The sequence below is a fragment of the Cervus canadensis genome, chromosome 5, assembly GCF_019320065.1.
Source record: "Cervus canadensis isolate Bull #8, Minnesota chromosome 5, ASM1932006v1, whole genome shotgun sequence".
In the NCBI taxonomy this organism is placed as follows: Eukaryota; Metazoa; Chordata; class Mammalia; order Artiodactyla; family Cervidae; genus Cervus; species Cervus canadensis.
Genome location: NC_057390.1, coordinates 89,473,638 through 89,501,435, shown reverse-complemented (window position 1 = coordinate 89,501,435; position 27,798 = coordinate 89,473,638). Strand labels below are relative to the sequence as shown.

Here is a 27,798-nt window from a genome sequence, read left to right as displayed (position 1 = left end):
GGATTTCAACAGGGATATTGGAATCATTTTGTTTGTTTTAGGCAAGGGCAAATGGATTAAAGTCATGTGTAATTGTCCTCCGCATTCTCCGTGATTTGTGCAACAGAGTCCCCACATGGGCACCATTAAAAGGATGGGTAAGTACTTAAATATGATTAAAAGCAAATTCTGAAACTATAGTCAGAGGAAATCCTGTAGAAATTATATGTTACTGTATTCTGAGTTAGCTAAGGTGTGCATTTGTCTATTTTTGTTCTGGGAAAAAAATTATAGAGCTTTTTATATGATTTATTTTTTATGAATTTAATTTGTATTATACATATATTTACATTTACAAATTTACATTAATTTGTAAAATACGTGAATTTAATAAGTAATTTAATACCTTCTAGCCACTAGAGCTTATATATGAAAATGTCTCTTTTACTTCATCATATTCATATTATAGAGACAGATATTTTTTCTGACAAAAGGTTCTTTAGCTGTTAAAAGTGAGTGTTTTCCCGCACTTTTACTCTCCACTGATGGTTGATTATTATTCACCTACTGCCTGGAAAAGCATGCTTGACTGGCACATTTCTCTTTCGGTGCTACTTCCATCTAAAGTAAAAATTACCTGGTATACCAGTATAAGGTTCCCATACCTTCTTTTCCTTTCTCTTTTGAGTATAGACATTTAAAAATAAGTTTATACTAGTAATTAAAGATAAAAAGTTAGGTGAATAGTATAGTTAACCGTAGTTTAAAATGTATGCTGCCAAACTTAATTTGGAAATTATTATGCTTGATCCAATAAAGAACATTATAAAACAAGTAAAGCTATAAAGGGTTATTTTAGATTAATTTAGCAATTATTACTTTGATATTGGCATCATGAACCTTTTAGTTTATTAAACATGGAGATTTGGTCCTTTTTTAATTCCAGTTGTACTAGTTGGGGCAAGATGTCTGGAATGAAGTCTTATTGTGGTTTGAGTCCGTCCTAGTAAAATGGGAGATAGGTGGGTTGGGTTTGAACATTGATTTTTTATTGGCCATTACTAACCTACATGAAGGCTTGTTAAATCTTTGTTAAGTTAGATGACTGCAGTTTCTTTAGTAATCCTTTCAGGGTAACTGAAAATAAAGTTTTTGTAGCAAAAAGTCTTCTGAATATGTACTCTCAAAAATGGTTGATTTAAGTACTCTGGCTGGGGTAAAACTTGATAATCAAGTGGGAAAAGTTAATTGGGCCCTAAATGTTAAATGGACTTTAACCTTTTTGGCCTCCATTGTAGATAGAAATGTCAGCTCACATTTAACTGGAAACCTTTTAACACTTGGTGCATGTACTAATTTGTAATTTAATATCTTCTAGCCACTAGAGCTTATATGTGAAAAGTCTATAGGTACTTGTAATAGACCTTTGGGCGCTGGGGAGGCCTTGAGACGAGTAATGGAGTGTTTGGCATCTGGAATTCTACTTCCTGGTAAGGGTTTCAAACTCTGGAGGCAGAAGAATCAGAACAATTTCATTTAAATTTAGTTTTCTATTATGTGCTAAGTTTGTCCTCTACACAGGAAAATGATGTGCAGGAGTTGTTTTGCTTTGAATTTTAGCAACTAGAAGTGTCATAAAACTCTCTTTTAATAATTGTAATTTATGTTTTATATGTACTAACATAAAAGGTACTAATAAGATACTGTGTCTGCTATGAAGTTGCTTTACCCAGAACTCTGAATTTGAAAATGGTTAAGTTAAAATGTATGACGTTCATTCTGTTTGCAGTCTGGTGTTTAATTTGGAAAAATTAAATTTTGTCTTTTTTTCCATTATAATCCCTTAAAAGATTTGGGGTGATTTATCATGCTGTTTCTAAATTCTCAGAGTTAAGATACAATTTTGACCTTAGATATACAAATGACTTCCAGTAAAATAAGGACATTTAAATGCTAACATATTGAAAATAAGTGTCCATTTTGCTCCATTTAATTCAGCAGACTTTTAACCTTGTTCTTTTAGGGTTTTTTTTTTTTTTTCTTTTCTTTTTCCTCTCCATTCTTTTCTTTCTCTCTATTTTGTGTTAGTTTATTGAATTCTAAGTTCAGTTCTGAATGGTACTTGTGTTTTTTTTTTTTGCCTTTGCCAAAGGGGGTCCTGGTCTTCATGATCCTTGTGAGCGAGATCCAACAGATGCTCTGAGCTATATGACCATCCAGCAAAAAGAAGATATTACCCACAGTGCACAGGTATGAGATGGGCCCTATGACTGTGGTCGCTTAGAAGGGATATCATGTAATTTATTTAAGAACTTTTTTTCTTGCCTTCTGTTGGGGACTTTTGTCATTATAATAATAGCATTTGATGAATGTGTTTTTAGCTGGATGTTCTAAGGGCTTTATGGATGAAAAATTTGAATAAATAGAATCTTTTTTTCTTTAGCATGCACTCAGACTATCAGCCTTTGGTCAGATTTATAAAGTACTGGAGATGGACCCCCTTCCATCTAGTAAGCCTTTTCAGAAATATTCCTGGTCAGTTACTGATAAAGAAGGTGAGTATAAATATTTTGTATTGGGGTTGCATGTGGGCAGTGATGGAGATGGGCGTGAAATTTTCTCTTATTAGAGCTTAGAGCACTTGAAGTTTTTAACCCAAGTCATATATAAGAGCGTTTATTGCTTTTCTTCCTGATTTTCTTCTGTCCCATCAGTGACATCAACTTGCTTTCATTTGTTCTTTCTAGTGACAGACTCATTTGGCTATTGTTGATCAGATTCCATTACTGCATAGACTTAGGGACGGCGCTCTGAGAACCCTTGGTCTGACGTGAAGAGAAAAGTCACAAGCTAGGGGGAGATGTCATGGTCACTCATCAGTTTGATGATCTTGTCATGCTTGGAAGTATTATATAACCAAGAAAGAGAAAACATAAGCATAATAGAGGAGAAAAATATATTGGAAAATTCAGAACTGTCTTGCATTTGTTCTAGTCTGTGTGAACTCAGATTAGAGTTTCAGCAGAAAGAGCACAGGCTTTAGGGTCAGTATGACCTGGTTCCCCTCATGGCGCCCTGCTCACTAGCTTTAGGCCTTGAGCAGTTAGTTCATCTCTTGTCTTGTGGGTATTACTCCCACTTTATTGGCTATTGTCAGAGTATATGCCCAGCTCAGTGCTTGGAAACAGTAGATACTCAAATGTGAATCTTCTTATTCTCATCATGCCACAAAAAACCTCCCTCCCTCTTTTCCTCCCTCTGTCTCCTATTATACTAGAAGGTGGGATGTTTTACACCAGTTATTTTCACCTGTGGCATCCCACCTACCACAAGTGATACTATTAATTTTTTTTATGACAAAAATAGTGCAATGGCCCAATCTGTTTATTCAAAGAACACAATTCCAGTGTGTCTAAACACTTTTCAGGGAGTCTACCAAATCAAAATTATTTCATAATAATACTAAAGCTTTTTTTTTTCAACCATTTCTGCTCTTTCATGAGTTTACAGTTTTCTGGAAGCTGCATATGACTTGTGATGGCATCGTCACTCTGATGCTAATGAATTTTCTAGATTAAAATTTTTGTTTTAATTTCTAATATGCTAACTATTGATTGATACTACCCACAAAACAAAGTTCTTTGGGTGCTCAATAATTTTTTAAGAGGATAAAGTGGTCCTGAGGCTGAAAAGTGTGAGCATCACTGCCTTCTGCTGTAAATTCCTCAGGGGTAAGGAATCCTCCCGAGCTCACCACAGAGCTATTACAAACCAATGCTCAATAAATGTTTGTAGAATGATAGCCATTTTCTTGCAGAGAGTGCTCCCTCAGCAGCATTTTTGAAAGAGATTCATATAACCATGTCTCTGGATTGAATGACTGAATAGAAATTTCATATATTTTGTAGATTCTTAGAGTTAATAATGAAAAATTTTATTTTAGTCACTGAATTCGTAGTCGTTCTGGTTTTGTGTTTTGTCTTTTATTGGATAGTAAAATTTTATCTATTGTTATGTGACTTAGACTTCTTTTAACTTTAAAGTTCTCAAGAGTATGGGAACTGCTGGTCTGTCAATTTATAGCTTAAAATAGAACCAGACAGTTGGTGTTTCCATTTGAGTCCTATCAGTTACTAGCTGCATGGCTTGGCTGTAAGGTGAGGGAGTCAAGGCTGTTGCCTTCAGACTTGAGCTGCATTGTTCTTCATGCTTTCATGTTTTTAGCACCTGGCTCCCTGACATTGGCTTTTAAACTTTATTCTTAGAATTCTTGGTGATTTCAATATGCATTTAGGTGATTTTTTTTCTTTAGAATTCTGACTTTTTAATTCCTTGACATCCTCTCTCACAAATATTTTCTACTTCGTCTCAGTATGTATACTTGTGCCCTCTTCCTAATTCATTCTCAAAAATTCCACTTTGTAACTGCCTCTAGTTGTCATAATGTCTAGTACTTCTGCTCTGATTCTTGATACTCATCATTGATCCTGTTAACTTCTCATAGTGCTTCACCTTCCTCATGTTCTCACTTCTGTCACGTCTCTGCTTATAGTCACATGGTCTGTCATTATGATCACTCCCTAGCATATACCTTCTTTGTTGATCCTCTCTTCCCAGCAACTCTGGTTGAAATCCAACTCTGCCTACACCAGGTTGTTAGACGTCATTGAAGAAAAAATACCTGGTCATCTTAACTCTTTTCCCTTTGAGTTTCAGACATTAACCTTAAGTAGACTATTTGTGTTGGCTGGCAATTCTCCTGCAAGTTCTAGAGTTCTCCAGTTTTCCAAGACAACTGTTGCACATCTGTTGCTTTACACTTTTCTCCCCAGCCCTCTGTCTCAACTGATGACCTTGTTTGCTTGAAGTCGCCTTGCACTTAACTTTCCTTTCCTTGACTGGGTAAAGCCCAGCCTTTCTACTTATTCACTATATGACATCCCCTTTTGCCTATAGATGCACATCATTCTAGCAATTCTTTCTTTTCTCATCAGCATCAATTCCTCCTTTTCTGCTGGACCATTGTCATCCGCATAAAAACCTGCTGTAATGTCTCTCATTTGAAAAACAAAGCTAAACTCCCCCTTGATTCTGCAACTTTCTCCAACAGGAAGAAGCTTCTTCCTTTTATAGGAGTACTTTCGGAAAGAGTGGCCTGTTGTTTCTTTTTCCTTTTCCTCACTTTCTTTAAAGCTTATTCTAACCAGACTTTCTTCCTCATCTCTCTACGTAAGTCTCTCCTGTGACCTTTTCAGCAACACTGGACACAGGTGAACACTTTCTCTGCTATAATTAGTTATATATAGAAAAATATAAGATCAGTTCAGTCGCTCAGTCGTGTCATTAAAAAAGTAATTATTTAAAAATTCCATATAATCACCATCCTAGTTAAGAAACAGAACATTGTCGGCTTCTCAGAAACATTTATTTATCCTAACACATCACTTCCCTGCTCCTTGAACTACTGATTTTTGATAATATTCTTGATTTTCTTTAAAGCTTTTCCACCTTTGTATGCTTTCTTAATTTAATTTGTTATTGCCTAGAACTTTATAGAAATAAAATCCTACTGAATTTAATCTTCCGTGACTGGTGTCTTTCTGTCCAGTGTTGTTTGGGATACTTTCATGTTACTGCATATAGTCAGAGTTCATTTTATACTTATATAGTGTCCATTATGAATATGCTGTAGCTTAGCCATTGTACTTTGGAAGGACATTAGGCTTCTTTTTATTTTTTGGCAGCCACCCACATTGTTGCTGGCAGCTTACTTATATATGCCTTCTGGAGTATAGATGCAGGAGTTACCGTGGACCAGTATATGATCTAGGAAGTGGTACACATAGCAATTTATATTCCTACCAGAAGTGTATGAGAGTTCCTGTTGTTTTATATATCCTCAACAACATTTGCTATTGTCAGACAGTTTTTCTGACATGAAATACTACTTTTCATTTGACTTCCAGGTCATTACTTTGTCATGGATCTTTATACCACTGTACTTTTCCTCAGCTGTCTTTGTTTTTTCTTATCTTTCTGATTTCGAATGTTAAAGTGTCCTGGGTGCAGACCTTAGACCATTTTTCTTTATTTACACCTGTTTCAGTTCAGTTCAGTTGCTCAGTCGTGTCCGACTCTTTGCGACCCCATGAATTGCAGCACGCCAGGCCTCCCTGTCCATCACCAACTCCCAGAGTTTACTCAAACTCATGTCCATCGAGTCGGTGATGCCATCCAGCCATCTCATCCTCTGTCGTCCCCTTCTCCTCCTGCCCCCAATCCCTCCCAGCATCAGGGTCTTTTCCAATGAGTCAGCTCTTTGCATGAGGTGGCCAAAGTATTGGAGTTTCAGCCTCAGCATCATTCCTTCCAGTGAACACCCAGGACTGATATCCTTTAGGCTGGACTGGTTGTTTAGACTCTTTCAGAGACGTCATCTAGTTTCTTGTCTTGAAATACCTTCTATTCACTGCAGATTCCTAAGTTTACATTTATACTCTATAGACTCCCAGCCCTTGACCTCAGCCCTCCCTATCTAAATGCCTATCAGTGTTTCCACATGGATATCTCACAGACACCTCACACTTCAGATGTCCTGTCCTTACTCTCCTTCTCACCTGTGCTTCCCATAGTTATCACCATCCCAGACGTTGGAAACTACCCATCTCTGTGCTCAGGCCAAAAACCTTCACCCTTGAGTCTTCTCTTTCTTTCACCCACATGCACATCATCAGCAAAACTGGCTGTTTTACTTTCAAAGTGTGTCTAGTATTCAGCTCTTTAACTTCTTCACTGCTGCCATCCTGGCCTAAGTTGCCCTGGTCATCTCTTACCTTTGTTATTGTCTGTCTACTGTGCCTAGTCTTCCTTGCCCATCTTATCTGTTCTCAATAAAGCAGCAGGTTTCTTTTTGTTGATCCCCTTATTATCTATAATTACAGATTCATAGGAAATTGCTAAGATTGTACAGAGGTGTCCCATGGAACCTTCACCTGGTTTTTCCCCATGGTTACATCTTATGTAACTGTAGGAGAATATGGAAACCAAGAAATTGACATTTATACAATGTGGGTATAGGTTTTATGCCACTTTATCACATGGTAGATTTGTGTAACCCCCGTGACAATCAAGACACAGATGATTTCATCACCACAGAGAACTTGTGTATGTGGCCAGTTTAGAGCAATACCACTCCTCTTCCTTCAGCCATCCTCAAGCCTTGGAGTGAAAGTCGCTCAGTCGTGTCCGACTCTTTGCAAGTAGGAGTGGGTAACCATCCTTTTCTCAAGGGGATCTTCCCAACCCAGGGATTGAACCTAGGTCTCCTGCATTGCAGGCAGATTCTTTACCAGCTGAGCTACCAGGGAAGCCCTCAAACCTTGAAAACTACTGATTTTTCTCCATCTCTGTAATTTTGTTACTTCAAGAATTTTATATCAATGAAGTTATCATTATGTGATTTTTTGAGATCCTCATCCCCCTACTTAGTATGATACTTTTGTGACCCCTCCAAGTTGTTGGCACATGTCAATAGTTTATTCCTTTTTACTGTTAAGTAGGATTCGGTGCCACAGATGAACCAGTTTGGTTAAGTCATGCACCTATTGTAGGACATTTTGTTTGTCTCTAGTAGTTTTTGACAATTACAAATAAAGATGCTGTGAACAACCTTGTGGGGCTTTTTGTGAGCAGATCATAGAAACACAGATTTTTGTGTGTTAGATTAATCAGCAGTTTTCCTTTGTTGTAATGTTTTGTCCAGTTTTGGCTCTAAGGTTTTGCGGGCCTCTTAAAATGAGTTGAGAAGGACCCATCCTTCTATTTCTGTTCCTTGGAAGAGATTGTGTAATATTGATGTTATTTCTTCCTTAAATGTTTGGAATAATCTACCAGTGAAACCATTTGGGTGTGAGGTTTTCTTTGTGAAGAGGTTTTAACTTATGGATCTAATTTCCTTAATGTGTATCAAACTATCTTCTTATGAGAGTTTTGGTAAATTGTGTTTTTCTAGGAATTTGTTCATCTAAATTTAAATATAAAGTAGTTTATAAGATCCTCTTCTTAGTGTCTGCAATATTGATGTCCTCTTTTATACATTTTTGTACCTTCTTTTTTTCTGATCACTCTCACTACAGATTTATCAGTTTTATTAGTCTTTAAAAAGAAATCAGCTTTTGAGTTTGTTGATCATCTCCTGGCATATGCTTGTATTTTATTTCATTGCCTTCTGTTCTTATCCTTTGTTCTTCCTCACTACGTCCTTTGGGTTTAATTTGCTGTTCTTTTAAGAAAAATTTTGAAAAAACTAAAAAAAAAAAAAAAAAAAAAAAAAAAAGAAAAATTTCGAGGTGAATACATTATTAGTGTTTAGCCTCTTATATTATCATATACACTATTAAGACTGTTTTCCTTTATGCCCAGATTTATGTGATTTATACTCTTTTTACATTAGTATTTTCATTATCAGTTAAAGTCTTTTAATTTTCCCTTGTTACCAATTTTTTTTTGACACATAAGCCATTTAAATGTCATTGCTTAATTTTCAGACAAATGAAGATTTTTCTAGTTAATCTCTATTTTTGAGCTCACTTATTCTACTGTGATCTGAGAACATGCTTTGTGTGATTCCCCTGCTCCCCACGCCCCATCAAGTTTGGCCTTGGAGTACAAAATGAAGCAGGGCAAAGGCTAAGAGTTTTGCCAAGAGAACACACTGGTCATAACAAACACCCTCTTCCAATGACAAAAGAGACGACTCTACACATGGACATCACCCGATGGTCAGCATCAAAATCAGATTGATTATATTCTTTGTAGCAGAAGATGATGAAACTCTATATAGTCAGCAAAAATAAGACCGGGAGCTGACTGTGGCTCAGATCATGAACTCCTTATTGCCAAATTCAGACTTAAATTGAAGAAAGTAGGGAAAACCACTAGACCATTCAGGTATGACCTAAATCAAATCCCTTACAACTATACAGTGGAAGTGACAAATAAATTCAAGGGATTAGATCTGATAGAGTGCCTGAAGAACTATGGACAGAGGTTTGTGACATTGTATAGGAGGCAGTTATCAAGACCATCCCCAAAGAAAAGAAATGCAAAAAGGTAAAATGGTTTTCTGAAGAGACCTTACAAATAGCCTTACAAAGAGTGGATAGAAGAGAAGCAAAAGGCAAAGGAGAAAAGGAAAGATATACCCATCTGAATACAGAGTACCAAAGAATAGCAAGGAGAGATAAGAAAGCCTTCCTCAGCGACCAATGCAAAGAAATAGAGGAAAACAATAAAATGGGAAAGACTAGAGATCTCTTGAAGAAAATTAGAGATACCAAGGGAACACTTCATGCAAAGATGGGCACAATAAAGGACAGGAATGGTACGGACCTAACAGAGCAAAAGATATTAAGAAGAGGTGGCAAGAATACACAGAAGAACTATACCAAAAAGATCTTCATGACCCAGATAACTACAATGGTGTCATCACTCACCTGGAACCAGACATCTTGGAGTGTGAAGTCAAGTGGGTCGTAGGACACATCATTACAAACAAAGCTAGTGGAGGTGATGGAATTCCAGTTGAGCTATTTCACATCCTAAAAGTTGATGCTGTGAAAGTGCTGTACTCAATATGCCAGCAAATCTGGAAATCTCAGCAGTTGGCCACAGGACTGGAAAAGGTCAGTTTTTCTTCCAGTCCCAAAGAATGTTCAAACTACTGCACAGTTACACTAATTTCACATACTAGCAAAGTAATGCTCAAAATTCTCCAAGCCAGGGTTCAACAGTATGTGAACTGTGAACTTCCAGATGTTCAAGCTGTATTTAGAAAAGGCAGAGGAACCAGAGATCAAATTGCCAACATCCTTTGGATCATAGAAAAATAAGAGTTTCAGAAAAACATCTACTTTATTGATTATGCCAGAGCCTTTGAGTGTGTGGATCACAACAAACTGTGGAAAATTCTTCAAGAGATGGGAATACCAGACCACCTTGTCTGCCTCCTGAGAAATCTGTATGCAGGTCCAGAAGCAACAGTTAGAACTGGGCATGGAACAATGGACTGGTTCCAAACTGGGAAAGGAGTATGTCAAGGCTGTGTATTGTCACCCTGCTTATTTAACTTCTATGCAGAGTACATCATGTGAAATGGCAGGCTGGATGAAGCACAAGTTGGAATCAAGGTTGCTGGGGGAAGTATCAATAACTTCAGATATGCAGATGACACCACTCTTATGGCAGAAATCGAAGAGGAACTGAAGCGTCTCATGATGAAAGTGAAAGAGGAGAGTGAAAAAGCTGGCTTAAAATGAAGCATTCAAAAAGCGAAGTTCATGGCATCCGGTCCCATCATGTCATGGTAAATAGATGGGAAAACAATGGAAACAGTGACAGACTTTATTTTTTTTGGCTCCAAAGTCGATGCACGTGTTGAGTCCAGCTATGAAATTAAAAGACGCTTGCTCCTTGGAAAAAAGCTGTTGACCAACCTAAACAATATAATAAAAAACAGAGACATTACTTTACCAACAAAGGTCTGTCTAGTCAAAGCTATGGTTTTTCCAGTAGTCATGTATGGTTGAGAGAGTTGGACTATAAAGAAAGCTGAGTGCCGAAGAATTGATGCTTTCAAACTATGATGTTGGAGAAGACTCTTGAGAGTCCTTCATTGGAAGGACTGATGCTGAAGCTGAAATTCCAATACTTTGGCCACCTGATGTGAAGAACTGACTCACTGGAAAAGACCCTGATGCTGGGAACAATTGAAGACAAGAGGAGTAGGGGATGACAGAGGATGAGATGGTTGGATGGCATCACCGACTCCATGGACATGAGTTTGAACAAGCTTTGGGAGTTGATGATGGACAGGGAAGCCTGGTGTTGTGCAGTCCGTGGGGTTGCAAAGAGTCGGTTATGACTGAGCCACTGAACTGGACTTGGTATTTCTTGAAAGTTAGTTTATAGCTCAGCACATGGTTGGTTTTTATAAATGATTCATACTTTGAAAAAGTGTGTATGGTCTGCAGTTGGTAGAGTCAGAATATTCTTTACATGTCAGGTCACACTTGATCATTATGTTGTTTGAATCTTATACATCTGTAGTATAATTTTTTAAAACTTTATTCTCTTAATTATTGAGATAGGTATGTCAGTTTCCCTCAATATGGATTGTCTGTTTCCTTTTGTAGGTCTTTCAGTTTTTAATTTCTAGAATCTTGGCTCTTCTAGCTTTAGATATTGTGGCAGAAATTCTTCTTGATGTCTTTTCTTTTTGAGAAGTCTGATCGTTCTTTTTAATACAGTTTGTTTCTGAAAGAATGCTTCATCACCAGTGTCTTTTGGGGATCTGTTTCTATTTTCTGCTGATTCTCATGAATTTTGTTCAGAATATCTTGTCTTTTCATGTGTTTTTGTTTTGAGTACTGGAGATGTAAATTGAAAAACTTTTAGAATTTAAAGACTAGAGTAATTATGCTGTCCTTCAGGGAGGATTTGTATTTCTTTCTGGGCTAGTGGAATTGGCAATCTTGATCATCCTAATGGAATTGGGTGTTTAGGTGATTTGAAGCTGGGCCTCAGTCCTTGTGAAATCCAGACTATTTCCACTTCATTTACTTCCCACATATGGCACTGGAGAGGGCCACTCCACATTGTGGGAAATTCACCAGGCCTTACACTTTTGGAGGTCCTTAAAGTTCAGTTTTTGATCCCTGAGACCTGGGTGCCTATTAAAAGTACTCTGTTCAGAACTTACCATTACCTGATGGGGAGGGATTGTTACAGAGTTCGGAATTGACATGTACACATGGCTATATTTAAAATAAATAACCAACAAGAATCTATTGTTTAACAAAAATGGAGAGAGGACAAGAGAATGATACAGATGAGATGAGATCGGCCTCATGTTGGTAATTCTTGAAGCTAATTGATGGATTCATGGGAATTTATTATATTACTCTTTACACTTTTGTGTGTGTTGGAAATTTTCCATAATAAAAAAATTTTTTAAGAAGTGCTCTGTTCAGTCCTTATTGACTTCTTCTGGGGGTGGAGGATACCTCCAAGGGAAATGTGGCCCCCAGTGCAAGGTTTCCTTCATCTCCTGGACCTTGACTCCATAGTTCATTATTGCACAGGAGCAGATATTTATTCTGCATTTGGTCCAGCTTTTGTAATTACTCTCGTCAGGAAGTCTGTTTCCATTGACTTACTTTCTTATACTAGAAGTGGAACTTTTGTATTTTCCAGAAGTTCCTCTAGTGCATAAGTGGCAGTTAAAGTTGAGAACTGCTCCTGCTCATCGTCTTCTCTTGTCCCGTTGTTGTTCATGCCACTCCACCACTCAGGCCTTTATGCTGTTTCTTAGTATGTTCCTGATGGAAGACCTTTGTAGCTGAGTTTTCTCTTCCTGGGGCTCTTTCCCCAAATAGCTGAATTTTCTTTTCTTCAAGTCTTTGTCAATTAATTACCTTATCTATTAAGTGATACCTTTCTGATGGGCACCGCATGTTAAAAAATAGCAATGCTTCCTCTCCCTTAAGTCTCTTACTTTTCTTCATTGTGCCTGGAACTATATGACATGTTGGGCTTAGTCTCTACCACCAGGTGCACACACGCTCTCTAAAAACAGGGAAGTTGTTTTGTTCTCAATGTCCAGCATCTAAAACTGTCCTGAACATAGAAATGTTCTATTAATATTTGTTGCTGGATAAATACATGAATGAAATTGTAATGAGAATGATGAAGTACAGACTTCATAGGATGCTTGTGAGAATTAAATAAATTAATTCATACAAGGTATTAAGAACAGTGCTAGGCATATGGTAAGCTCTCACCTGTTTTAAAAACTGTTGCCTCTCAAATGACCACTTCTTGTTTCTAGGTACTGTATGTATTGAGAACAGCTTGTTTTTTTGTAAGGCATGCTCCCCACCCCCATTACTATTATGATTAGCTCCAGATTTTACAGCCCTTGTCTAGTAGCAGGGATGGTAGAATGAAGTTTAATCCATGCAACTGTTCATGTAGCTGGAGATTTTAGAGAACAGATCTGTATGTTTAAGCCAGCTAGTGAATTCCAGGCAATCAGAGAGCAGCTTTTAATGCAACTTAATGAGTGGGAGAGTGATTGAATAGACGTTGTTCCTTAACTCTGTCTCTTGAAGACTGCATTCTGGGAGACTGGCGTATGCACAGTTTTATGTAATGCAGATGAAATACAATACTAAGCAGATATAAGTAGATATTGCCTTCTGTTGAAGAGAGAACATCAAGATTGATTGACCTGAGTGGTAAGTATTGACTCAAGCAAATGCTGAAGTCAGTGTTTACCCGAAGGGATTATAAATCTTGATGATCAGAGAAATATGTAGTTATCTCTAAGAAGTATCTGGAAACATTATGGCATGAATTTTTTTTTTTTTTTGCATGAATCTTTTGAGTGTAACTTTTCTTTAGGACCCTCAACAACCAGCTTTTAAGGTGAAAATACAGGTCTTTTCAGGTACTTGGACAGGTTGATAAGCTTTTCTCTGATTGGTTTTGTTTTGGACAATAAAGCTCCTGCTTTATGTCTGCCAGTGTTACTAACTAGTTGCTTTATCTCAGAAATTGATATTAGTTTTCAGTTTTTGTTCCATAACCATTATGTTGTTTCTAAGTCTTATGTTAGATAGTTTGTAAGATACAGATAAGGAGAAAATATCTTTGACCTTCCTAGAGCACTAAGGAAACACAAGGTGTCTATGTATGAAATAGACAATGACACAAGACTCCACATGGCACTTTATATTTCTGCTACCATAGAAACTCTTTTAAAAGTTGAGATGAGAGAGAAGCTGAAGAAAACTTAATGGAGATGAACTGTAAATAAAATCTTGAATAGGAATTTGAACGGGCAGGCAGAAGAATTATTTTGTAGTATGAGAAATAATCAGATTTCCAAAAGCATGAGATTTAACATGTTGACTTTAAAAATTTATAGAATAAATGTTAACTTAGAGAAATATTTGAAAAGACGTAAGTGAAAATAAATCTTACTACCAGAGATAACTACTTTTAACATTTTGATATATATCTTTCCAAACTTTTTTCTGTTTATGTGTATATAGTTGTGAATATATGCATAATTTGTATGAGTGTATGTGAATAAATGGAAAAATAAATATAAGAAGGGTTAATATTGTTTCATGGAGATTCATTTAAAAGTTTTTGCTATTACAAGATTATGAAATTACTGCAGATGGTGACTGCAGCCATGGAATTAAAAGACTCTTGCTCCTTGGAAGAAAAGCTGTGACCAACCTAGACAGCATGTTAAAAGGCAGAAATATCACTTTGCCAACAAAGGTCTGTCTAGTCAAAGCTATGCTTTTTCCCAGTAGTCATGTATGGATGTGAGACTTGGACCATAAAGAAAGCTGAGCACCAGAGAATTGATGCTTTTGAACTGTGGTGTTGGAGAAGACTCTTGAGAGTCCCTTGGACTGCACGGATATCCAACCAGTCCATCCTAAAGGAAATCAGTCCTGAATATTCATTGGAGGGACTGATGCTAAAGCTGCAGCTCCAGTGCTTTGGCCACATGATGCGAAGAACCGACTCATTGGAAAAGACCCTGATGCTGGGAACGGTTGAAGGCAGTAGGAGAAGGGAACGACAGAGGATGAGATGGTTGGATGGCATCACCCACTCAATGGACAGGAGTTTGAACAAGCTCCGAGAGTTGGTGATCAACAGGGAAGCCTGGCATGCTACAGTTCGTGAGGTTGCAAAGAGTTGGACACGACTGAACTGTACTGAACACATATATGTTTTAAAATTAAAAATTTTTTTTATGTTTTGGCCACACCATGTGGCATGTGGTATCTTTGTTTCCCAATCAGGGGTTGAACCCTCGTCCCCTGCATTGGAAGCGCAGTCTTAATCACTAGACCACTAGGGAAGTCCCTACATTTTTAATTGATCAGTGAAAGGGTCTTATGGTCCTTGTGTGATTCCTAAGATTTTTCCTTCCTGAACATACTAAATACATTTGGTAGAGTAAGTGGAATCATTGTTTTAACTGATAATCTCTTGTAACTTTTTTTAGGTGCTGGGTCTTCAGCTCTGAAGAGGCCATTTGAAGATGGATTAGGGGATGATAAAGATCCCAATAAGAAGATGAAACGAAACTTAAGGAAAAGTGTGTAAAATCTTTATTCTTTTTTTTTTTTTTAAATCTTTATTCTTATAGATGTGAACTAGAAAGGATTTATGTCCCAAGAAAATAAAAATTAAAAAGTGAAGAATTTGATTTGCATTCAAATTTGAAGAAAATGAATAGCTTCTGTTTTCAAGCACCATTTGCTTAAGATATATTAATATTAGCAAACTAAAATTAATTAATAGCTATGGTAATGCATGGGCTTCCCTGATGGATAAAGAATCCACCTGCCATTGCAGGAGACACTGGTTTGCTCCCTGGATGAGGAGATTCCCCTGGAGAAGGGAATGGCAACCCACTCCGGTATTCTTGCCTGGGAAATCCCATGGACAGGGGAGCCTGGCGGGCTACAGTCCGTGGGGTCACAAAGAGTTGGAATTGACTTAGCAACTGAACAACAACAAACATGTTACTGCATGTTACTTTTACAATGATGTTAGCGTAGGTATTTAAGCAGTAATTTTAGAATTATTTATGAAGAGAACTTATATGTGTATTTTGAAATTCTTGCTTTTTTAAAACCTGAGTTTATAGTAGTTTCTAGGAACCTACAAAAACATAGATTAAAGCAAGTGGTTTAATTTCTGACCTCATTCCTCTTTCTCTTGCAGTTCTGGATAGTAAAGCAATAGACCTTATGAATGCACTAATGAGGTTGAATCAGATCAGGCCTGGGCTTCAGTATAAGCTCTTATCTCAGTCTGGCCCTGTCCATGCCCCAGTCTTCACAATGTCTGTAGATGTGGATGGTACAACATATGAAGCCTCAGGACCATCCAAGAAAACAGCAAAGCTTCACGTAGCAGTGAAGGTACAGTATTTATTTTATTTAACAGTGCTTTGTTATTTTATGTTGTAAATAAGGTGCTTGTTTATTTATGGTAAATTAACAGAATTTTCAGGATTTTAATGACAATAGCATATAGACTTCTGTCACCTCAGAATCACAAAACTATTCTTTTTTGATTATACAATAATATGTATTGATGATACAAAATTTGCAAAACAGAGAAAAAAGTAAAGAAAATCTATGTTAATTGCTTATCTCTGAGGCAGTTCATTAATATTTTATATAGTATATACAGCAGTATTTTTGTTTCTTTTTTTTATGTTGAGCTCACAGTGTATGTGTAATTTAATCTTCTTTCATTTCACATGTCATCAGTATTCTTCCATGTTACTAAAATCTTCATAAATATATTTTAATGGCTGTATGATTATAATGATTATAATAGATATACTGTTACTTATTTAAACATTCCCATCATTGGACATTTTGCTATTTGCAGATTTTTTTCTATCATAAATTAATGATTTCTTTTTTTTTGGCATCTGGTGCCTTTTCTGTATTTTGAAATATTTCCATAAAGAGTAAGATCCAGGATTGAACCAGTATGCATGTAAGTTTGTAGAAAATTGCTAAATACTAGACTCTATCCATGGGTACATCTGGCCTCTTGCAGAGAAATATGAAAATGTCAAAGATCATATAGATGGAAGATAACTTTTAATTTCAGAATTTTCTGAAATTAAAAGTTAAGTTCTGTTATGTAATAGTATGACATAAAATGTAATTGGTCTGTTTTCATAATCATTCCAGTTTGCAGGTATTTATTAATGTAAATGTAAACGTTATCATGGATGCTAAGAATATAGCAGTGACCAGAACAAAGTCTCCACCCTCCCGGAACCTGCATTCTAATGAGGATAGGATGGGGAGAAAGACAGTGGATGTACACATGGGTTAGTTATTTGTTAAGTGGTAATAAGCGCAATGCAGAAAAATACCAACTAAGCAATAAAATTATGGAACAATAGGGTATGTTGTTTAAAAGGGAGTACTTTTTAAGTATGTTGAAATAGTTTGAGTTTAAAATGAGACAAAAAGAATACTAAGAATGAGGGAAAAGTGAATTTAGGAAAAAGGCTAAAAATACAGTTTAGTTGTAAAGTATGCTGAGAATGAGTCACAAGTTTGACTAACACCTGACCCAGAAAGCTTGTGAAATATGTATATCAGTTCTCTAACACCTGACCCAGAAAGCTTGTGAAATATGTATATCAGTTCTTTGTTTATGATAGTTGATTATGAGAGTCAGAGTTGTTTTGGTCTAAAGGTCGCTTGGCATTCCCCTTGGGTGGTTCTTCATAAAAAAGAAAGCAATATCATGAAGCAGTGATGTCTTTCAGAGGCATCTCTAATGCAGTGACAGTCTGTGGGTTATTTCTTATAATAACCTGTAATATAAGCTAGTGGCCTCATAGCAGGTTTCAGTTAGTCAAATTTGGGGGAGTTAGTAGAGTGGCAGATTTTGCAATACAACAAGATTTAGGTGTTATTTGTTCTCATAATAACCATTAATATTTTGGTATGTATTTTTCTAAGCTTTTTGTTTTTATAATTCCAAAAAAGTATTGAAAATGAAAAATATTTCCCTAAGTTTGATGCACACACATGGGGTGGCACCTGAGAATCCACTGAGGATTTGGAAAATACTTGGTAAATGTACTGTTTTAGCTTTATAAACTTTGCATCATTAGGAATTGTGGAAACAATCTGGCTCCAAGGCTTTCACATAAGGAATGGAGGGACCAACATACTGTGTATATAAAAATGTATATTTAAGCTTTCTTGTGTATCTAAAAATTTATTATGAGTTTTTTTTTTAAGTAACAACAAAGTTTGCTCTAATTTTTAGTGATGGTATAATATTTTATTATTATCAATCTGCCATAATGTAACTGATCTATTTAGATTTATATGCATCCAGTTGATTGCTTTTCATGTTTGTGAACTAATCTGATTATCCTTTATGATACATTCTAGAGATGGAATTGCTAGGTTAAGAAGAAAGCCCAGGACTTTCCTAGTGGCTCAGTGGTAAAGAATCTGCCTGCCAAGGCAGGAGACACTGGTGTGATCCCTGATCTGGGAAGATGCTATAACCTTGTTGAACCCATGTGCCACAGCTATAGAGTCTGTGCTCTAGGGCCCGAAAGCCACAACTACTGAAACCCTCGACCCCTAGGGCCCATGTTCTACAACAAGAGAAAGCACTGCAGTGAGAGGGCCACACACCATAGGGAGAGAGTCGCTCCTCCTCACAACAACTAGAGAAGAGCCCACACAGCAACAAAGACCCATCAGAGCCAAAATTAAGTAAAGAAGAAGAAAGCACATTTGAGTGATCTGTTAATTCATTAAACATGTATTCAGTTCAGTAGCTCAGTTGTGCCTGACTTCTTTGCGACCCCATGAACTACAGCACACCAGGCTTACCTGTCTATCATCAACTCCCAGAGCTTGTTCAAACTCATGTTTATCGTGTTGGTGATGCCATGCAATCATCTCATCTTCTATCGTCCCCTTCTTCTCCTGCCTTCAATCTTTCCCAGCATCAGGGTCTTTTCAATGAGTTGGTTCTTTGCATCCAGTAGCTAGAGTATTGAAGTTTTAGCTTCAGCATCAGTCCTTCCAATGAATATTCAGGACTGATTTCCTTTAGGATGGACTGGTTGGATCTCCTTTCAGTCCAAGGGACTCTCAAGAGTTCTCCAACACCACAGTTCAAAAGCGTCAGTTCTCTTGGTGCTCAGCTTTCTTTATGGTCCAACTCTCACATCCATACATGACTGCTGGAAAAACCATAGCTTTGACTAGATGGACCTTTGTTGGTAAAGTAATGTCTCTGCTTTTTAGTACACTGTCTAGGTTGGTCACAGCTTTTCTTCCATGGAGCAAGTGTCTTAATTCCATGGTTGCAATCACCATCTGCAGTGACTTTGGAGCCCCCAAAAATAGTCTCTCACTGTTTCCATTCTTTCCCCATCTGTTTGCCATGACATGATGGGACTGGGTGCCATGATCTTAGTTTTCTGAATGTTGAGTTTTAAGCTAAAGTTTTCACTCTCTTCTTTCACTTTCATCAAGAGACTCTTTAGTTCTTTGCTTTCTGCCGTAAGTGTGGTATCATCTGCATATCTGAGGTTATTGATATTTCTCCCGGCAGTCTTGATTCCAGCTTGTGCTTCATCCAGCCTGCCATTTCGCATGATGTACTCTTCATAGAAGTTAAATAAGCAGGGTGACAATATACAGCCTTGATGTACTCCTTTCCCAATTTGGAACCAGTCCATTGTTCCATGTCCAGTTCTAACTGTTGCTTCTTGACCTGCATACAGATTTTTCAGGAGACAGACAAGGTGGTGGTATTCCCATCTCTTGAAGAATTTTCCATAGTTTGTTGTGATCCACACAGTGAAAGGCTTTGGCATAGTCAATAAAGCAGATGTTTTTCTGAAACTCTATTTTTCTATGATCCAGTGGATGCTGGCAATTTGACCTCTGGTTCCTCTGCCTTTTCTAAATACCTCTTGAACATCTATAAGTTCATGGTTCACGTACTGTTGAACCCTGGCTTGGGAATTTTGAGCATTACTTTGCTAGCATGTGAGATGAATGCAATTGTGTGGTAGTTTGAACATTCTTTGACATTGGCTTTCTTTGGAATTGGAATGAAAACTGACCTTTTCCAGTCCTGTGGCCAATTGCTGAGTTTTCCAAATTGGCTGGCATATTGAGTACAGCACTTTCACAGCATCATCTTTTAGGAGTTGAAATAGCTCAACTGAAATTCCATCACCTCCACTCGTTCTGTTCGTAGTGATGTTTCCTAAGGCCCACTTTATTTCACATTCCAGGGTGTCTGGCTCTAGGTGAGTGATGACACCATTGTTATTTGGGTCATGAAGATCTTTTTTGTATAGTTCTTCTGTGTATTCTTGCCACCTCTTCTTAATATCTTCTGCTTCTGTTAGGTCATATAATTTCTGTCCTTTATTGTGCTCATCTTTGCATGAAATGTTCCCTTGGTATCTCTGATTTTCTTGAAGAGATCTCTAGTCTTTCCCATTCTATTGTTTTCCTCTATTTCTTTGCACTGATCACTGAGGAAGGCTTTCTTATCTCTCCTTGCTGTTCTCTGGAACTTGCATTCAAATGGGTATATCTTTCCTTTGCTCCCTTGCCTTTAGCAGAGGATTAGGATTTCTTATTGGATGTCAGGCATATATTGCTAAATTGCCTTCTGTAAAGGTTATATCGCATTATAGATTCTGTTATAAGTGAGTTTGGGAGTGTGTTTTATATGTAACGTGTTTATAAAAGTAGGTCCCACTAGATAAAAATCCTTGCATTCTTTAGTCAGTAACTTGGTAGACCTCTGTACCTGTTAAGAACAGCAGTGAAATCAAAATGAGACAAGAAGAAACCAGTTTTGCTCAAGGAGCCTGGCTGCCTAGCAGCACATACCGTAAAGTAATGAAGATTATTGGCCAATCTTCCCTTTCCCCCTCTCGCCCTTTTTCCTGACAGTCCCTTACAAAGGACATCTTTAAAGACATAATCAGTCATATTCCACGAAAAGAATCTTAGTCACTGTAGAGAAAAAATCAGGTGAAGGGGAAAAGGAATAAAGCCCCTCTGCAGAAGTTCTCGAGACATCAGCTCTCTACTATCGTAAGCCATGAGTATGACTTTCTTCTGAGTGGAGAGCCATGGATAGGGTATTTCGTGTTTTCACTGTTTGTCCCTCATCTTTGAGGGTATCAACTATCTCAGCCTTAATCCCCTGCCAGAAGAGAACAGGCCTGATTACCCTGGATTTTCTATTCACCTTTCTTCCAGGGATCATCTTGTGATTTTTCAGCTCAATTGATTTGATTATTAGGTTGGATTTGTTTGCCAGACATTTGAAACTCACTTTTCTTTGGTATACCAGTTTTTTTGACCTTAATGCTGATTCCAAACAAATTGGTTCTAGAGTTCTAAGAACTCCATACTTTTTTTTTTTTTTTTACTTTTGTGGCTTATGCTAGTTAATAATTTCAGAATATGTGTTCATAGAAATATGACTTAATTGGAAAATGTTTTTATTGTGCTGTGTTGTAAGTACATTTGTAATATCCTTTGAGATTATCCATCAGTTTATATGAAATATTTCTAAGTGTATTGAAGTATGTTGCTACAAAAACAATAAATGAATCTGATATGTGAAAAAAGGGCAGAGAGAAGTGGTGTTAAATAATTTACATTATTCTCTTTTAACTGTCTGTATTAAATTTGGAGAAACTACGTGTCTTTAGTTTTTATTGGAGTAAACAAATCAAATTTCTTTGGGACTCTTGGCTTTTGACTTGCAGCCTGTGTTAACCTGGTTTTAATTCCAGACTGATAACTGCTCTTTCAGAGATGGAATTTCTCAGGGAGAGCATATTTGTAGGACTTGGGCAGTAGAGAAGGTGTTTTCTTTACAAATACTGGTGAGGATATAACCAAGTGATGTTAGTGTACTTAGTGCGAAGTCCTGTTTGAGTCCTTTTAGTACTTACGATGTTAAAGTATTCTTGGCCTTACTCCCATTGAATACAGAGAATTTATTTACAATTTAAAATGTTCAACAGAATGCCAAGTTCTCCATATGAACTGGGTGAATTAATTTCATGTTCTCTTGGTTTAGAATTCTACTTCTGCCCATTTTTTGTTTAGTGTAATTTCATTTATGTTAGCAAAATCTTTGTACAAGATGCCATCATTTATAAAGACTAGGTTGTTTGACGTCTTTCTCATTTGTGTGGTGGCCATTACAGGTTTTTGAGAAAGCTATTAGGTATAGTTGGGGTTATAAAGAAATATGCCATTGCTTTTACACTTAGGCACCTTAAACCATACTCAAAAGCTGAGACAAATACAGGTATCTTTAGGAACCTAACTTTGGTCCAGACCTTTAAGTCAGTGACTGACAACTCAATGTCAGCCTGTTTGAAAGAGGCTTATAAATATGTGCTCGTGGATATATTCTTTTGCAAACATCTAAAGCAGTTTAACCTGGAAGGAGGTTTTAAAAGGCTTGCAAACATACACATGCACACACATACACTGTTTGGAAAACTATTTTAAAAAAGATGAGAAGTGCCAAATATGAATGGAAATACACAAGAGTAAACATGGGAGGGAGCCATAGCCTTGATAGACAGGATGGAGATACACACCTAGACTTGTTCCTGGTTCAATCAGCAGTAGAGGATAAACCCAAGGCCTGAATCTTTTCTTTCAAGTCTTGATTATGCTTTAAGTTGAAAGCCAAAGGAATGGATAGTAAGAAGCTATAGCTGTAATTTTGTAACTAACAGGCAAACTGGCTCTAAGGTAAAGAAAATGTCTTGATTTCCTTTCTGTGCTAATTTTCTATATTGGATTGAGTCATAAAACTTAGGTTAGTTAATCAGCCTTCCTGTTTTGCAAATTAGAAAATTGAGGATCAGAGGAGAAAAAGGTTAGACCATCAGGTTTTTTCCTTTCTAGCCCAGTGTACTTTTCATAGTGTGCCACTCTACTTTTAATTACTGCCACCTCATTGGCTCAATTTGGCTATTCTGTTTCTCCATCTCTCATTTCCAAATTATTTATGTACTTTATTAATTTTTGGTTGCACACCATCTTCGTTGCTTTGTGTGGACTTTCTCTAGTTGTGGTGAGTGGGGGCTACTCTTCACTTCAGTGAGCAAGCTTCTCATTTGGTTCGCTTCTCTTGTGGAGCACAGGATCTAGATATGTGGGCTTCATTAGTTGCAGTGCACGGGCTCAGTAGTTGTGGAACACAGGCCTAATTGCTCCTTGGCATGTGGAATCTTCCTGGACCGCGAATTGAACTCATGTCCCCTGCACTGGCAGGTGGATTCTTATCCACTGTGCCATCAGAGAAGTCCTCATCTCCAAATTAAGTGAACTTGGAGTAGCCTCAGGTTTGCATTTCTGTTATCTGTTATTTAAACCTAGTTACTCTGAGGAGGTTTCCTCCATTTTTTTGTGGTGATACCCTGGTAGGTAAAGCTTGTTTAACTAAGGATTTGTAGATGAGCAACATCTTGCTTTTTCATGGATTCAGATGCTTTGGGGTTGAAACGATTGTTCTCAGTATTTCGTCTATTCTCTGAGGTGTCTGGTATTTGAATAAAACTGAATCTTAATGTAATTTTTACAGGTACTGCAGGCAATGGGATACCCAACGGGCTTTGACGCAGATATTGAATGTATGAGTTCCGATGAAAAGTCAGATAACGAAGGCAAAAATGAAACAGTGTCTTCAAACTCAAGCAATAATACTGGAAATTCTACAACTGAAACCTCCAGTACCTTAGAGGTATACATATATATTTTTTTCTTAGAAAAGAAAGTATGTTTAATGTCAAAAATTTGAGTGGTCTGGAGAAGTACCAATGAGATAATCAAAAGCATATACAGGTGTGTGTATTTACGAGGTAGCCATTATTAATATTTTTGTTTATTTCTATCCAGCCTTTTTTCTTTGGTTATTTTTTTACGAAGGTAATCATACTTTCATACAGTTTTACGTCTTGTTTTTTTCACTTAACTCTAAAAATATTTGTAAGCATAACTGTGTACTGTACAACATGTGGATGTATCCTTGTTTAACTGGCATTTCTCTTTTGCTGGCCATGGGAGTCACGTCCAGCATCTCACAATTATAGTGTATCAAGAATGTCAATGCTCAAAATTCTCCAAGCCAGACTTCAGCAATACGTGAACCGTGAACTTCCAGATGTTCAAGTTGGTTTTAGAAAAGGCAGAGGAACCAGAGGTCAAATTGCCAACATCCATTGGATCATCAAAAAAGCAAGAGAGTTCCAGAAAAACATCTATTTCTGCTTTATTGACTATGCCAAAGCCTTTGACTGCGTGGATCACAATAAACTCTGGAAAATTCTGAAAGAGATGGGAATACCAGACCACCTGACCTGCCTCTTGAGAAACCTGTATGCAGGTCAGGAAGCAACAGTTAGAACTGGATGTGGAACAACAGACTGGATCCAAATCAGGAAAGGAATACGTCAAGGCTGGCTGTTGTCACCCTGCTTATTTAACTTATATGCAGAGTACATCATGAGAAATGCTGGGCTTGAGGAAGCACAAGCTGGAATCAAGATTTCTGGGAGATCAATAACCTCAGATATGCATATGACACCACCCTTATGGCAGAAAGTGAAGAGGAAGTAAAGAGCCCCTTGATGAAAGTGAAAGAGGAGAGTGAAAAAGTTGGCTTAAAGCTCAACATTCAGAAAACTAAGATCATGGGATCTGGTCCCATCACTTCATGGCAAATAAATGGGGAAACAGTGGAAAGAGTGACTGACTTTATTTTTTTGGGTTCCAAAATCACTACAGATGGTGATTGCAGCCATGAAATTAAAAGATGCTTCCTCCTTGGAAGGAAAGTTATCACCAACCTAGACAGCATATTAAAAAGCAGAGACATTACTTTGCTGACAAGGTCTGTCTAGTCAAGGCTATGGTTTTTCCAGTAGTCATGTATGGATGTGAGAGTTGGACTATAAAGAAAGCAGAGTGCCGAAGAATTGATGCTTTTGAAGTGTGGTATTTTAGAAGATTCTTGAGAGAGTTCCACCAGATCCAGATCTCAGTCCCACCAGAGATCCAACCAGTCCATCCTAAAGGAGATCAGTCCTGGGTGTTCATTGAGGGGTCTGATGTTGAAGCTGAAACTCCAATACTTTGGCCACCTCATGCGAAGAACTGACTCATTGGAAAAGACCCTGTTGCTGGGAGGGATTGAGAACAGGAGGAGAAGGGGACGACAGAGGATGAGATGATTGGATGGCATCACCCACTCAACGGACAGGAGTTTGGGTGGGCTCCGGGAGTTGGTGTTGGACAGGGAGGCCTGGCGTGCTGCAGTTCATGGGGTTGCAGAGTTGGACACGACTGAGTGACCGAACTGAAGAATGTCAACAATAACTGAAGCGTGAAAAGCAAAAAGATCTAGGGAATTCCCTGGTCCAGTGGATAGGATACCATACTTCCACTGCAAGGACCTAGGTTCAGTCTCTGGTCCCTGGGTTCTGTCTCTGGTAGGGGAACTAAGATCCTGCAAGCTGCTTGGCTATCAGTGAATGAATGAATGCATTTATATATGTTTATAAACTTAAAAAGCTAATGAGGGAAATCTAGGATTATTTGAAATTTGTTCTAAGGTGTGGGGGTCAGGTCATCATTGAGTTGGTCCAGCCCTAAAGAGGGTTGTTCCTCAGACTCTTGAGTAGTCCTGACGTATGACACATTGTCACAGATAATAGAATTGGACAAAAATCCAAGTAGAAATGATACATGGCTTAATTGGAAATTCATGGGGCCCTTGCTTGTGGCATTTTACATAAGGAAAGTTAACTTTAAAGTAATAGCAAGAGCTTATATGAATTTTTTTTTTTCAATTTGTCATTTGTAAGAATGAATATTTATCAAGGACTTAGTACTAAACTCCTTTTGGTGGTGGTTTAGTCACTCAGTCGTGTCCAACTCTTGAGACCCCCATGGACTGTAGCCCGCTAGACTTCTCTGTTCATGGAATTCTCCAGGCAAGAATACTGGAGTGGGTTGCCATTTCCTTCTCCAGAGGGTTGTCCCAACCTAGGAATCAAACCCAGGTGTCCTGCCTTTCAGGCAGATTCTTTAGCCAGTGAGCTATGAGGGAAGATACTAAACTCCTTTTAGTATCTGCATATTACTAGTTGCTATAGAAATTGTGTCCAGAGTCTTAAAGTATTCTGAGGATAGAGGGGCAAAAGATATTGATTATTATGATATAATGTGCGAAGCACCATGATTACAAAATGAAACATACACACATGTAAAATTAGAGTAATATATGAGCTTGATTTTGAGATAACAAAGAGGATTTTGCTCTGTGGGGAAGAGATGGAAAGAAGACATTCTGGGCCAAGGAGGTGAAAGTATTAGTCGCTCAGTGGTGTCCGATTCTTTGTGACCCCCATGGACTGTAGCCTGCCAGGCTTCTCTGTCCATGGAATTCTCTAGGCAAGAATACTAGAGTGGGTAGCCATTCCCTTCTACAGGGGATCTTCCTGACGCGGGGATCGAACCCAGGTCTCCCGATCTGCTGCACAGCAGGCAAATTCTTTACCATCTGGGCCACCGGAGATCTGGAATTGTGAAAGTAGATGTCTGAGAAGTACCAGTTAGGCCTGTATGGAGGGAACTGATTATGGCTGAGTCCTGTGAAAGCCATTCCTGATTCCTCTTGTGGTGTGGTGGATAGAAGCCATGGCACCTGCCTTTGGAGAGCACCAGTCATTCTTAAGTGGTTGTCACAGGCAGGCCAAGATGGTTTGCTGGCAGTGTTATAAATAACTAGTGTCTGACTCTTTGTGACCCCATGGATTGTAGCCCATCAGGCTCCTCTGTTCTTAGGATTCTCCAGCAAGAATACTGGAATGGATTGCCATGCCCTCTTCCAGGGGATCTTCCTGACCCAGGGATTGAATGCAAGTGTCTTATGCCTCCTGCATTGGCATGTGGGTTCTTTACCACAGCACACCTGGGAAGCTCACTAAGAGAAAAAGAGCTCATTAATGACTGTTACGTTCAAAGGAAATTAAGAGAGCAGAGCACTGTGGGCTGAATTAGCAGCAGTTAGGACAGTATATGGAAGTTCTGGTAGTGAATCCATCTCTGCTTTGCTTTCGTAAACTGTAATAATGGAGAGGGGAGAAAACTTTCATTCTTGTTTTGACTCATTTTTATAGAAGTGATTTCAGGGGACTTCCCTGTTGGTCCAGTGACTAAAACTCCACGTTCCCAGTGCAGGGGCCTGGGTTCAACCCCTGGTCAGGGAACTAGATCTTGCATGCTGCAACTAAGATCCAGTACAGCCAAATAAAAAAAATAAATAAATATTTTAAAAAAGTGATTTCGGGTTTGAAAGCAGAGAGTGATTACCACATAGAATAGTTTCAAAAATTACTCATTACCTTTAAAAGATGGAGACCAGAAATTTGCCTTGAAACTTTAAAATATGTAGATTATTAAAAATTCTTCAATAAATAATGTTTTTAACAAAATGATTCACGAATGTTTATCAGCATTATCTTTTAAAATTGTCCAGTGTTCCACTTTGATATTATCAACTACTTATTAAATCAGCATAGAGTATTTTAAGAGAATCTTGCTGTCCATTAGGTTTATATACATTAAAATCCTATTATATATACTCATTGTTCACCATTTCTTGAGCAATCACTGTGGCAGAATTATAGACATGATCTCTAACCTCAAAAAGTGTTCAGTCATTGGGTCTTTCTAAAATTGTAGTTAAGTGGTATTTTGTGATTTATTTTCAGTCCTAACCTTCGCACTCTTACATGAATTACTTCTCTTCCTCACTGCTAGTTTATCTTTGTGTCAATTCTTTCTACCACTCCTAGAGCTGTTTTTTAATTTAATCATGATTTTGTCTCTTTGAGACCCCATAGACTGCAGTATGCCAGGCTTCCCTGTCCTTCACCATCTCCCAGAGCTTGCTCTGACTCGCATCCATTGAGTAGGTGATGCCGTCCAACTATCTCATCTTCTGTCCCCTTCTCCTCCTGTCTTCTATCTTTGCTAGCTAGCATCAGGGTCTTTTCCAGTGAGTTGGCTCTTCACATCAGGTGGCCAAAGTACTGGAGCTTCAGCCTCAGCGTCAGTCTTTCCAATGAATATTCAGGATTGATTTCCT

General features: G+C 37.8%; 1 protein-coding gene across 4 annotated transcripts in view; it reads left to right on the top strand.

The window, feature by feature from the left end:
* Window positions 1-27,798, top strand: part of LOC122442137 (spermatid perinuclear RNA binding protein) — a 140,050-nt gene that overhangs the window by 96,478 nt on the left and 15,774 nt on the right. For all 4 annotated transcript variants that reach the window (XM_043469499.1, XM_043469497.1, XM_043469496.1 and 1 more), the window contains 7 exons: window positions 42-137; window positions 1,358-1,469; window positions 2,132-2,229; window positions 2,423-2,534; window positions 15,074-15,166; window positions 15,799-15,998; window positions 23,230-23,388. In XM_043469499.1, coding sequence (XP_043325434.1) covers window positions 42-137; window positions 1,358-1,469; window positions 2,132-2,229; window positions 2,423-2,534; window positions 15,074-15,166; window positions 15,799-15,998; window positions 23,230-23,388 — 870 coding nt within the window. The remainder of the gene's footprint in view (window positions 1-41; window positions 138-1,357; window positions 1,470-2,131; window positions 2,230-2,422; window positions 2,535-15,073; window positions 15,167-15,798; window positions 15,999-23,229; window positions 23,389-27,798) is intronic.